The sequence below is a fragment of the Cebus imitator genome, unplaced genomic scaffold, assembly GCF_001604975.1.
Source record: "Cebus imitator isolate Cc_AM_T3 unplaced genomic scaffold, Cebus_imitator-1.0 Scaffold158, whole genome shotgun sequence".
NCBI lineage: Eukaryota > Metazoa > Chordata > Mammalia > Primates > Cebidae > Cebus > Cebus imitator.
In genome coordinates this window covers 4538477-4553349 of record NW_016107473.1, presented here as the reverse complement: position 1 = coordinate 4553349, position 14873 = coordinate 4538477, and the positions used below count along the sequence as shown (strand labels likewise).

General features: G+C 37.5%; 1 protein-coding gene across 1 annotated transcript in view; it reads right to left on the bottom strand.

Annotated features, from left to right (window-relative positions):
- DNAJC3 (DnaJ heat shock protein family (Hsp40) member C3) overlaps positions 1-14873 on the bottom strand; it is a 90127-nt gene that overhangs the window by 34416 nt on the left and 40838 nt on the right. Inside the window, exons 5-7 of the mRNA XM_017543574.2 lie at positions 4945-5097; positions 2582-2763; positions 2003-2122 (exon numbers count right to left, since the gene is read on the bottom strand). Of these exons, the coding sequence (XP_017399063.1) occupies positions 2003-2122; positions 2582-2763; positions 4945-5097 (455 nt within the window). The remainder of the gene's footprint in view (positions 1-2002; positions 2123-2581; positions 2764-4944; positions 5098-14873) is intronic.

Genomic DNA, 14873 nt, shown 5'->3' with positions numbered 1-14873 from the left:
ATCAAACACCGCATGTTCTCACTCATAGGCGGGTGTTGAACAATGAGAACACATGGACACAGGGAGGGGAGCACTACACACTGGTGTCTGTTGGGGGAAAACAGGAGAGGGACAGTGGGGGGTGGGGAGTTGGGGGTGAGATAGCATGGGGAGAAATTCCAAATATGGGTGAAGGGGAGGAAGGCAGCAAATCATGCTGCCACGTGTGTACCTATGCAACAATCTTGCATGTCCTTCACATGTACCCCAAAACCTAAAATGCAATAAAATAAATTTAAAAAAATAAAAATAAAAATAAAAATTATAAAATGAAGATAAAAAAAAACCAAACATGGGCAAAAGACATGAAGGGACATTTCACCAAAGAAGATATACAAATAGCAAATAAATACATGCGATGATATTCACCATTAGCTATTAGGAAAATGTACATTAAAACTACAATGAGATATCACAGCTCACCTGTTAAGAATGGCTAAAATTTTTTAAAAACTGTAACACCACCAAAGGCTGTCAAGCATACAAAAAAACTAGATCACTCATTTGTTACTGGTGGGAATGTAAAAATGGTACAGCCACTCGGCAAATTCATCTGGCAACTTTTTATAAACAAAAACCCAGCAATTGCATTACTGGCATTTGTTCCAGAGAAATGAAGACTTATGTTCACAAAAACACCTGTATATTAAAACAGCATTATTCATAATAGCCAAAAACTGGAAATAGCCCAAAATGTCCTGCAATGGATAAATGGTTAAACAAGCTGCGGTAAATCCATACCACGGAAACCGCTCAACAGTAAACAAGGAGGAATTATTGATATGATATGGATAATCTGCAAAGAATTTGAATGAGAGGGAAAAAAGCCCATCCTGCCAGCTGTGGTGATGTGCATCTGAAATCCCATCTACTCAGGAGGCTGAGGCAGAAGGATTACTTGAGGCTAAGAGTTCAAGTTTGCAGTGCACTGTGGCTGCACCTGTGAACAGGTAAGCAACATAGTGAGATTGTCTTTAAAAAAAAAAAAAAAAAGCCATCCCAAAAGTTTATATACTGTATGATTCCATTTATGTAACATTCTTAAAATAACAAAACTCTAGAAGTGAAGAACAGATTAGTGCTTGCCTCAAGCTAAGCTAAGGAAGGGATAGGATCAAGAGCGAAGTAGTTGTGGCTATCAAAGGCAACATGAGGGGCCCTTGTTGGGATGGAATTATTCTGTATCTTGACTGCACCCATGTCAATATACTGATTGTGACAATGTACTATAGTTTTGCAAGACATTACAGTCTGCAAGATGTTGGGGGAAACTGAGTAAAGCATTCTCATGATGGCAACTTACAAAGGTACCAAAAGTAGAGGAATCGGAGCCTATTTTCTATTAGGAGGTTTTGTCTGCAGTGCCCTCTACTCTCTTCAGTCCTCCTGCCCAGCCTATAAACCCCCTATAAACAACATTCACACAGACACAGCCTCTTGCTTCTGCCCACTCTTATTTACTCTTTAGAACTAGGATTTAAATATCTATCCTCTTCTCTTAAAAAAGCTTTTCTTTTACTCCTTGCCTGGTTTGGAGTAAATACTCCTCTTTGGCACTCCCATTATCCTCTGTACAGTCTATCACTGTGGTATCACATTGTCTTTTAATAATCAGTTCATATATCTGTTTCCCATGCAATTCTATAAACTTCTGAAGAACAAAAACTATCACCAAATTCATTTCTGTACCCTCAGTACATAGCTCAGTGCCTGATACAGGAGATAATAAATATTTGGTGTAACACAAATAAGTCTGCCGGTAAGGATGCTACACAGTTACTATTACTTACATTTTCCCCTATTCCAAAAATGTACAATTCTGGTAGTTTTGCTAAGGCCCAGGGCTATCTAGAATACCCCACCCTCAACAGCTGAGGAGTAAAAGAGCAGTTCTGTAGTTCACTTGTACCCACAACCCAACATATAAGGAAAGGCCAGACAGTTGGGACAACCATATTCTCACCTGCCATCTCTGATGAGCTCTTCAGCTGACTCAATAAGCTTATTAAGTTTCTTTACTTGTTTATAGTGTGCAAAACATCTTTTATGATCCTGGTCAAGTTTAAGACATTCCCGAACTTCACTGTTCACATATTTAAAAAAAAGGAAAACACTTCATGTCAAAACAATCAGTGAGTAGTTTTCCACACTAAATACAGAAATCACAATAAAAATATTTTTTGTTTGCAACAATTAAACAAGAACATACTGAGACTTATGATTTACTATATACACATATATATATATGACATTGTATCATGCATACATTTGTTAATTCAAATTAAAATGACTTAGCATTATACAGTAAATACTCTACTTTGTTTCTATAAATATAATAGCCTTCCTATTTATTTTAATAAGCAGCTTCATGAAAACAAACTACATGGAATTAAAGTAACTTGGGAGTAACACAAAATATATAAATGGATATACAATATAAGCACAGCCTTAACCACCATCTTAATATTAAAATGTTAAAACAAGATGAGCTCATCTTACTGCCAACAATAAAACAGATGGGATGTGTGTCAGTAGAACTGACCTGAGGGACAGTTCGTGGTCTCCTAGTTGGTAGTACAGTGTGCTTATTTTATAAAATGCCTCGGTATTATCATTCTTCAACTTTGATGCAGCTTTTAAGTCACTTATAGCTTTCCTAGGTTCTCCTTCTTTTATAAAACATTCAGCTCGAAGTTCCCGTAGTTCTGCATCCCAAACACAAACCTTGAGGGATAAAAAAATAAGACTTTAAGAAAGAAAAAATTATCCACATTCATTGTTGAATTCCACATATTTTTTATCAACATATTTTATCAACAGAAAAGTTTCAATTAATATGACTTATATTGTGCAAATATTATTTTAAAATCTAATACAATTTAAATGTGACAAAACTGATGTGACAAAATAGTTTCTCCAAAAATGGTGTAAATGAATTCTAATGGGGGAAGGGATATATATAATAACAAGGCCCTTTTCTTACTGCCTTTGATTGTATAACTCTAAGACACTGAAAATAAGAAAACATAGCATTTACTATCGGAGGGTTGTTCCTAGTGAAGCATATTTGAAGAGAATATTCTGTTATCAGATTTTTATACTTAATCAACAATTCTAATTTCTAGTCAAAAAATAAAATCTAGGTTCTAAATTGGCAAAATATTTTTTTCTGCTAATAACTAAATTAAATTCTCAGCTAGGCACAGTGGCTTACGCCTGTAATTCCAGACTGGCTTAGGCAACACAGCAAGATCTCATCTCTACAAAAAGTTAAAAAAAAGTATCAACTGGGTGCGGTGGGACACACCTGTGGTCCCAGCTACTCAGGAGGCTGCAGTGGGAGGATCACTTGAGCCCAGGAGTTTGAGGTTACAGTGGGCTATAATCGCACCACTGCACTCCAGTCTAGGTAACAGAGACCCGGTCTCTAAAATATGTATATATATTTAAAGAAATTGTCTTCTGTAAAATGTCACCTCCTTAAAAATAAATCCTCATATCAAGAAAAAAGAAAGAAAGAAAAAATACCGTGAGAGGGCAGGAGGTTGAGGCTTCACCATTCCTATTTTACCAAAAAGTCCATAAGAGTTTAGTAAACACAACAGTATTCTTCAAATCATAAACCCAAGAGCTCATCAATAAGGCTGATGGAAGTATCTTTGCATATTTCTTACAGCTGTTCTAAAGTCATATCAACTTTTCACTTATATGAAAATATCAAAATCAATATCATACATAAATATCATGGACAATAACTTAGGTCAAAATGGATAGTTTATAGAAGGTAAAACTGTAAACTGTATGTCCTTAATAAAGCATAAACAAAATAACCTAATAAAATATGAATTCTACTGGACCTTATCACAAAATCTTCTGTAAAATTATCAATGAAATGCCCATTCTGCACATGTTTACTGCCAAAATTAAATGAAACTGTGTATCAAAGTACTATGAAAATCATAAATAAATGTTAATTACTACTGCTTCCATTTGAATATTTCAGTAGACTTCCTTTGGGAATCAGTTGTCATTAACTCCTTCGAAAGCAAAGAAACCTAGACTTAGGTTTCCCTAGCTAGAACTCTCTGGATCCTATCAATCATTATTAACTTTTCTTTTTTGAGATGGAATCTCACTCTGTGACCCAGAATAGAGTGCAGTGACGCGATCTTAGGTCACTGCAACCTCTGCCTCTCGGGTTCAAACGATTCTCGTGCATTAGCCTCCCAAGTAGCTGGGATCACAAGCATGTACCACCACACCTAGTTGTTTTTTTTTTTTTTTGTAGACGCAGGGTTTCATCATGTTGGCCAGGCTGGTCTCAAACTCCTGGCCTCAAATGATCCACCCACCTCGACCTCCCAAAGTGCTGGGATTACAGACATGAGCCATGGTATTCGGGCAATTACTAATATTTTTAGACAGGGTCCTATTCTGCCGCCCAGGCTGCAGTATAGTGGTGCAATCACAGCTCACTGCAGCCTCAAATTCCTGGGCTCAAGTGATCCTCAAGCCTCAGCTCCCACGTAGCTAGGACTACAGGAACATACTATCAACTCTAACTGCTTTATTATCTAGATATTTTTCTCTAAGCATTCCTCTTTCCTCCGAACGTGATTTTTCCTTTTACTGCAACCATCTCTTTCTTCTTTTATCCCATTATCTAACCACTAGAGTTTTCTTCCCAAAAACATACAAAACCAAACTAAAATAGCAAAGCAAACAATGTATAAATATATTTAACTCTCATGCCATAGCGCATTCAGTGCATTTACTGAAAACTTCATTCCAAGTTTTTTCTACATAAACACTACTTTATACTTAAGAGCTGAAAGCCCAAGAACCAACCTGATTTTTTCCTGCCTAGGTTTTTGTGGTATGTGACATATCAAAGTATATCCTTACCTCTAAAATCTTATCAAGGAAGGCTATGGCAGCAATATAATCTCCACTTTGAAAAGCATCAAGTGCTTGTGAACGCAAACGTTGCATTTCATCAGATTTTATAAGTTGAGACTGTGCTTCCTTTTCTTCATTTTCACTTGGATTAGATTTGAGCTATAAGGAAAATTAAAAGTTAAATTAAGCAGAGTTTTTAATCTCTTCAATCTGATACCCATAATATACACAAGGGTTAACCATTCCAAATACTTAAGTTCATTGGGTAAAAAGGGTAAAGAGATACTGGAAAAACTGGCTTATCTGATGACTGGATGTAGCAAGGTAGGCCCCTTAGTTCTACCAGTATGGCCCACGAGCATGAACAACAGATCTAGACTCAGAAGACCTGGGTCTTGCAAACTTACCAGGAAGCAAATATATGTAGGCATGTGAAAGGACACAGAAGAACGAAGGAGGGAATGCACGTTTCTCACTTTCTTACATATAGCTCTGCAGAATAAAGTAACTTGAGTTTTATTTATTTTGCCTTCTAGTTATATTTCCTAAGTATTTTTTTACGTTTAAAAGAACCAAAATAATGACACACATAGGGAAACTAAAAGAAGGGGCCAGCTTTTTTAGAGGTTGTAAGATTTTTAAAAAGATCTGATACCAAAGGGATTAAAATACAACAAGAAAGAAGGAATTTAGAAGGAAATATAAAAGAGTAATACCTTACTAAAAGGGGCATAATGTGGTTTTCAGAGTTCTGCACACTGCCTCATTATAAAATAACTTTATGAAGACATAATTTATATAACATAAAATTGCTCATTTCGAATTTACAATTATATGATTTTTTAAAAGTAAGTTTACCAAGTTGTGCAACCGTCACCACAGTTTTAGACCATTTCATCACCCCAGTAAGATCTCTTGTTTTGACTTACAGTTCATCCCCACTGCCAACCCCAGCGCTGTGCACTCGGATTCTTAATTTCTTCCTCCAAACAAAAAAATCATGTCTCAGAAAACCAGCTAGCTACATTTTTTAAACCTGGGGGTGAGGAGGTTAAGATTGTAGTTTATATGTAATAATTTTTGAAATCTTAGTATTCTTACTAAGATGGAAAGTATAACTGAAGGGTTCCAATTTTGGGTGAGATACAGACAAAGGAAAGTCAATTCTGGAAATCTCCCCCCTCAACGAGTCAATCACACTCCTCCTTTCAGTGGATTAATTTTTAAAATATACTCCCACCTGGTGGGAGAGAAAACTCCAAATGAGAAACTTTATCAATATTATTTCTTGATAAGGATGCTTATCCATTTTATGTTTTAGGATATTTTAGCTATTCTATTTTGTCTGTTTTAACCCTTGACTTTTGAAGAACAGGACTTGAAGTATTTATAGGGAACTAGGAATTGGTAACCTCCACTCACTCTGGGGGAGGGTTTCCCTCAATGATTGCATCATGCAGTTTAAGGGTGTTTTGGCGCCAGACATGCTTGTCTCTGTTTTATCATCCTTAGGGTGGTCTTGAATACTTCTGATAGACGCCATCAGAGAGAGTATGAATGTGTGTGCACTGTCACTTTGCTCTGGGTAAAAGTTTATTGATAACTTGTTTCCTATGAGTATACTACTGACCCTTTTAGATAGAATGTATCAAAGACTGACTGCCTCTTCAGCATAGAATTTGTACCTTTTTTCCTCTCAAACATTAGAGTCTAATTTTTCCACACAGTTTTTCTTGTTGGAAGGTGAGAGGAGAAGCTCTAAATCTTGGGACAGAGGGTGGAGGGTTCAGGCAATGGGAACAGGAAAGAGGGAGTGAGCTCAGGTCATCTAGGCCTCTGTGGGGCCAGAAGACAGGTGGGGAAAAGGGAGAGAGGATTCTTCCAAGGAAGTAAGAAAGGAGTTGGGAGAAACAAACGAAGGGCTTCCTTAGAAGCCTGAGAGTTTCAAAAAGAGTCAAGTGAGATGAAGTTTGACTTTTGGGGGATTTTTTTTTTATTCTTTAAAGAGACAGGGGACAGGGTCTTGGTCTCTCACTCAGGCTGGAGTGCAGTGGCACGTTCATAGCTCACTGCAATCAGATCTTATGAAACTTATTCACTATCATGAGAAAGACCCACCCCCATGATTCAATAACCTCCCACTGGGTCCCTCCCGTGACACATGGGAATTATGGGAGCTACAATTCAAGATGAGATTTGGGTGGGGACACAGCCAAACCACATCAATTAGTGATATCCTTACATTTTCCTGCTTCATTATGAATTAAACAACTGTTTGAGCTCATCCTCTGTGTCCGTTTTCCTTGTGCAGGCTGTGTCTGTAGGACAGTGGTTCTAGGGATTGGCCTCAGAATCTCATTACAGTGTTAAATATTGAAGACACCAAAGAGCTTTGTTTATCAGTATTTACTATATTAGAAATAAATTTGAGAAATTAAAATGTTAGTAATGAAAAGTTACTACATGGTAATATAATTTTGCGTGTAAAAATAACTGTTTTCAAAAACAAAATTTTAATATTGAGTAGTATTTCCCATATTTGCAAATTTCTTTATCTGTTTTAATTGAAGAACATAAATGTCATATCTGCTTCTGTATTCAATCTGTTATGATATATGCTTTGGTTGAAGTATATTGAAGATCTCAGCTCACTGCGACCTCCATTTCCTAGGTTCAAGTGATTCTCCTGCCCCAGCCTCTCGAGTAGCTGGGATTACAGGCCCATGCTACCACACCCAGTTAATTTTTGTATTTTAGTGGAGACCATGTTGGCCAGGCAGGTCTCAAACTCCTGACCTCAAGTGATCTGCCCACCTTGGCCTCCCAAAGTGCCGGGATTACAGGCATGAGCCACCATGCCCAGCCAAAACTGGTTATTTCTGAATTTGTTATCCTGAAACAACATAGTGATCCTTTCTGCATTAAAGAATTAAAGATGGGAAAAAACAATGATGACAGTTATTTTGATATATAATAGATTTATGTTAGTTTGAACTGTTTACAATTGATATAGATCCACAGACTATCAATGGGGAGTTTATCAAATTTCTTACCAAAGGTTTATACTTGATTTAAAAATTAAATTGCAACTGGCACCATTATTTACCTAATATATGGTTTCTCACAAAATGCAGGTTTCTAGCTTTGTCAAAATAAAAAATAGTTTCATGAAATGACTATTCAAATTGATCATTGCTTTTTTATATTTGGATCTTCTGGAATACTGCCTAAATTTAAATATTATCCATATAAGCCCAAAGCATGAATAGCAAAGATACAGTAAACACTGAAAACCAAGAATAGATGAGTTTAAACTGCATTTATGGAAGTATGTTGGATTTGGGATTTTTAAAAAGTTTGTGAGAATCAGGAAGTTTTTATAGAAATAAGGCATTCATATTTTCTCTACCTGTCCCTCTCCCTTAAATGATTTCTCTCTGGGACTATCTCAGGGAATAGCATGGACAATTTGAACAATCTAGAAACCTGGATATCATAATTCCTTTGTCTCAGTCACCCCAATCAATGCATCTATCTGGAGCCAACCTCCTAAACATCTACCCTACCTACATTAGCCTACTCTTTGACCACTGTAAGGTTACACTTGGATTACTTATTTACTGCAACAAAGTCATTTAGCAGACTCTCTGCTTCTCCCATTGTCTTCTTCCAATCCATTCTTCAGAGCAACCAGTTGATCATGCTAAGCCAAAAACTGTTCACACTACTTCCAATATAAACCTTCAATGGCCATAAATGCACAAACCGTGGCTGAAGTACAAAGTCAAATCTAAAACTCAAGGTTCCTACCTCTTTTTCCACAGCTTTTCTTTTTTCTTCAAAATGTATCAAATACAACTTTACAAGAGTGTCAACCTAAATAACAAGCATTCTCCAAAGGTACTGAGTTTATTCAGGAGTGTGCAGGCAATATGCAAATCCAGCATATGTGGGCTATACAGACCACAGGCATAACCAAACAGGTTGAAACCAGGAGAAGCTTTTAAAGGCAAAAGGGAAAAGCATAGGCAATTTGTTTGGAAACAAAGAGAACATTGGATACAGGGGAGACTGTGTCAGTCAAGTGTTCTTGTGCATCCAGCTAGCTATCCTTGTGACTCATGTAGCAAGCTGCAGTTTGAGCTGCAGTGGCCACTGCAGGTGGGGAATGTCAACAGGGCTTCATGGATGTAGAGATGCAGGGGCTACTGGCAAAAGTTCTTATTACAGACATATGTGCAGAAGAGCCCTAAGAGAAGCTGTGTAGCAGTTCTCATAATAAACACGTGTGTGAGGACTCCTTTCTTAACCTCCTGGCTTTTTTTTTGTTAGGGTTTGATACAAGTGACTTCATTTTGATTCTGACAACACTCACAAGGGGAAAGAGCTAGAAACTTTAAATAACTGTCATTCAATCATATCAATTGAACAGACATAAAAATTGTATGTAGTTATCAACATTTACAATTATTGTCATTGTATTGATGTTATTATGTATGCCCAAGCCTAAAAAACCAACCCTTACATAAATAATTCCTATTAATGAGTATCACTCTATTATATAGATACAACATTCTCTAATAGTTTCTTTCCAGAGCAAATGGAGCCCCAATAAGTATCTCTGGGCAAGATGTTTTTCTTTTATAATACTTAATGTTAGACTGTGCCACAAAAACTCTGCTTATGTTTGCAAGGTCAACATATTATATGACTGGAACCATTTCCTTTAAGACCTATCAATATTAGTCTGTAAAATATGTACTGATTTTTGCTAAACTTAATGGCCAGTGGTCTCTGAACAGTTTTAATATTCGTCTCTTTATCTGGAAGAACGAACATTGTATGCACTGGCTTTGAATTCGTATTTCTTGTGTTACCCTACTGATAATATTCTTTTATCATCTGTCCTATAGAATGGAGGTTCCAAATGCTTGTAATTTAATCAATTTTTAATATGCTAAATAAGTTTTTCTCAGCATTCCAATTACATGACCCTCTGTCTCTCTCTCTCTACCACCTTTGAGCAGGACTATACATCCTGATCAAAGTACACACATATGAATTTGCCAATTATTAATGTGAATTTTAAGTCCTACAATGAATTTGGACAAAATATTCCAGATAACCTAAACTTACTTCAAACAAAGCTTAACATAAAATATTTCTGAACCATATGAATTCTGTGCTTTTATTTTTCTCTAAACCAAATCCAATCTAATTATAATTATTCTTACACACACACAAAATTGTTGTTAATATAACTTTTAAAAAATGACTTGTAGTTTTGAAACTTAACTTGGTCTCCCATCTTAATTCTATGAGAGAAATCTTAATGGGCATTAAGTACAAGTTGAGTACTTTCCTATGAAATAATCACAAAAATATCATTCCATGTAAAAGTTGGAATTTAAAACATACCATTTACAATCATGCTAAAAAATAAAAATCTTTATTTAAATCTTTTTTTTAAAAAAATGTAAACATATACAGGATCTGTATATTAAATTATAAATTGCTGATGAAAGATATCAAAGGAGACCTCAATAAATGGAGACATCCCTACTACATTCATGGATTGGAGGACTCAACATAATAAAGATGTCAATTCTCCCCAAATTAATCTGTAAGTTTATTACAACTCCTATCCAAACATCTCAAGACTTTTTATAACCACAGACAAGTTTATTCTAAAATTTATATGTAAAGACACTGACCTTAAAATATCTTTAAAAATTTTGACAAAGAACAAAAGTAGAAAAGAACCACTTTACCTAATATTAAAGATAACTACTATTAATAAGCAGGAGGTGCTGGGCGCAGTGGTTCATGCCTGTAATCCCAGCACTTTGAGAGGCCAAGGTGGGTGGATTACTTGATGTCAGGAGTTTAACACCAGCCTGGCCAACATGGCAAAACCCTCTTTTGTAAAAACACAAAAATTAGCTGGGTATAGTGGTGGGCGCCTATGATCCCAGCTACTAGGGAGGTTGAGACAGGAGAATTGCTTGAACCCAGGAGGCAGAGGTTGCAATGAGCCGAGATCACACCACTGCACTCCAGGCTGGGCAACACAGCAAGACTTCATCTCAATCAATCAATAAATAAATATGCAGGAGGCCACTGGCATGAGGCTGTCTCCATACCTTCAGTTCCCACCTAATGAACTACAACCTAACTTAAATTGAAAACCTAGCTCAAGAATGTAATAAGCAGTGGTGTCTTGGCCAATCATAAGCAGCCAACCTTGCCACTAATCACAGGCAGATAACTGACCGGATCATATCCAATAAGGCAAAAGCCTAGGTGTAACCAATCAAATGATTTCTGTACCTCACTTCTGTTTTTCGTCTGTAAGTACTCACTGACCACATTGTGGAATCTATCTCTGTGAACCTTTTCTGGTTGTGAGGAGTGCAGACTTCACTGATCATTCTTTGCTAAAATAAACTCTGCTAAGTTTAAATTCTCAAAAGTTTTTCTTTTAATATTGTCTAGCTCTACTAATCAACAGAGTGCAGAAATGACAAAGGGATAGACATATAGATCAAAGGAACAGACCAAAGAACCTAGAAATAGTCCCATAAAAGTACAGCCAACTAATTTTTGAATAAGGTGCAAAAGCAATTCAACGAAAGAAAGCCTTTTCAAAATATGGTGCAGATATCAAAAGCAATCTGCTATCTAAAGCCAAAACAAATGAACTTCGACCTAAACCTCATATCATCATACAAAAATTAACTCAAACAGACCATGGGCTTAAAAGTAAAACATAAAGCCATAAAACTTTTAGAACATAGGAGAAAAGTTTTAGATCCTAGGGCTTGGTCAATACTTCTTAGACATGACACCAAAAGCACAGTCCATAGAAGTGAAAAGAAAATCAACAAATTGAACTTCATCAAATTTAAAGACTGAGGAAGGCATTCAAAGATGGCTGACTAGAGGCATCTGAAAGTCACCTTCTTCATAAGGAAGAACTCAAATAGCAAGTATAGGTCATCTAGGAGAAGACACTGGAGTCCCAACAGAGAACAGGAAACACCTCAGAAGAGGAAGAAGAGAGAAGCGAAGCAGCCTGCTTGGCTAGGATAAGAGCCCAAAGAGGCTCCAAATGCGGGGAAAGACTAAGTAAGTGATCCCCAGCAGTCCACATTCCCACTGTGGACTCCTCCAATCCTAGCTGGAGAGCCCCTCAACCCTTGTGGGCCCTGAATAGTTTCAGGTTAAAACCAGGTGCCTGGAGACTGCATGATGGCATTGCTCCAAAGAAGGAGATAACACTGGGTCCTATGCACCTTCCAAATCCTATGCACCTACAACATGGTGCCCCTGTGAGAACACAGCCCTTACCAGGCTGCATCCTGCCCTGGGGCCCACCCAGCAGTTCCTGCATCTCCACATCCATTGTGCTCCATTGACATCCCCCACCTGCAGATGCCACTACAGGTGGCTGCTGCCACCAGAGCCAAGCACAAGCCACTGGCATCAAGACCCCACCCCAGGAACAGGATTGCTACATATTTTTAAATGTACTGAGCATAGGCTCTCTTGCCCACAGCCACAACCTAGGGACAAAGTGTGTGCTCACCAGCCACCTGCCTACAGCTGTTGTCACTGAAAGTGCAGTAGCAGAACTACAGCACAGCCACTATTGCTCCCACCTGAGCACTTCACTGAAACTCTGGAGATCACCCCACCTTTACATGCTACAGCCAGCACCTGTACACATCACCAGGGGACCCTGAGGAAAGTTCTGCTTTGCATAGCTCACTACCCCTGCCTCTGCCCAAGTGCCCAAGCATACTAACCTGAGGCATAGGGATTTCTCTGCCCAGTCTACACCCACTGGCACCTAAGCACTCCTTCCTGGAGCATGAGGGTGAGCCCACCTAGCCTGCCATACAACCACAGGTGGCACACACCAGGACACACCACCTGTGGCCTGGAAATGGCCCACTCAGCCCAGTGTAGCCATCGCCAAGACCAGCGCAGACCAGCTGGGATCCAAAGGGTTGTCCTACCACTGCTACTGTCATTGTCCAGGCCACAACTGCTGCCCAGGGGCCCAAGGACCCACCCACCTGTCTGGTCCACTGCTGCCATTCCCTGTACCAAAGTTGGCCACCTGGAGGCCCCAGAATTGGTCCACCTGGACCCACTAACATAAATGCCAGCATGCGCCTCCTTGGAGCCCTAAGTTAAGCGTGTTTGGCCTGCCATTGACCCTACTGGAGACCAAGAACTGGGTTATCTGGCAACCCCATCCCCAGAAAAACTACAGAACAGCTTCCCCTAAAAGCTGCACCCTAAGCCACTGAAGAAATCACAGACACCATTGACACTGATTACAGCCAGATAAATTATATGGAGACTATGCTACTACACACATCAAGAATCAAAGCCAAAGTGCCCTACCCAACCAAAACCATAGATACATCTTCAGGAAAAAGTCCTCTCCTACAAAAGCAAATCAAAAAAACTGGAAGAAATGACAGTTACATTATTAACAGATGCAAAAATATCAACCTGTGGACTTAAACATGAAAAAGCAATGAAATATGACACCTCCAAAAGAAAACAATAACTCTCCAGCAACAGATTCCAATGTAAAAGAAATGTGAAATGACACAAAAAGTATTCAATATAATGATATTAAAGAAGCTCAGTGAGCTATAAAAGAACACAAATAGACAATACAAGGAAATTAGAAAAACAACCCATATGAAGGAAAAATGTATAAAAGAGATACATATCATTTTTTAAAAGAATCAAACAGAAATACTGGAACTAAAGAATTCACTGAATGAAATTTTAAAATAAATTTAAGAGCTTCAACAATAAACTGGATCAAACAGAACAAAGAATTTCAGAACCTGAAGACAGGTCCTTTGAAACAATGCAATCACAAAGAAAATGAAAAAGCAGTGAAAAAGAATAAACAAGCTTACATGACATACAGAACACCATAAAGTAACCAAATATTTGAATTTTTGTTGTCACAGAAGGTGAAGAAAAACCACAGTGAAAAAATAAAAAACTACTTAACAAAATATAGCTGAAAACAACCCAAGTCTAGCAAAAGAGTTAGACATCCACAGACAGAAAGCTCAGATAACCCAAAACAGATACAGTTCAAGAAAGACTTCTCCATGGCATATAATAGTCAAACTGTCAAAAGTCAAAAGCAAGGAGAAAGTTCTGAAAACAGAAGATAAAACCATCTAGTCACTTATAAGGGAAACCTCATTGGACTAATGGGAGTATTTCTCAGCAGAAATCTTACTGGCCTGGAGACAATGGAATGACATACTCAAAGTGCTAAGAGAAAACTGTCAGCCAAGAATACTATACCCAGCAAAGTTATCCTTCATAAATGAAGGAGAAAAATAAAGTCTTCCCCAGACAGGTTCATCACCACTAGAACCAATTCTACAAGAAATGCTTAAGGGAGTCCTAAATCTAGAAGCAAAGAATAGTACCTACTATTATGAAAACACACTGTATAAAACTCATTGGTGGAACAAACACACAAATAAGAAAGGGTTCAAATTTATCACTACAGAAAATCACCAAACTAAAATGGTAAACAATAGGAGAAAAAGAAAAGAACAAAGGATATACAAAACATCCAGAAAACAATTAACAATGTGACTGGAACAAAATCTCACATATCAATAATAACTTTTCAAGGTTATTTAAACAAATTAAATATTCCCCTTAAAAGACTGACTGAATGGATTTTTTAAAAAATTGATCTAACTATATGGTGCTTACAAAAAACTCACTCTACCTGTAAAGACACTTGAAGACTGAAAGTAAAGGGTTAGAAGACATTTCAGGCAAATGGAAGCTTAAAGCAAACAGGAATAGCTATATTGAAATAAAATGGATTTATCAGTTTAAGACAGAACAGTTTAAAAAAAAAAAAAAAAAAA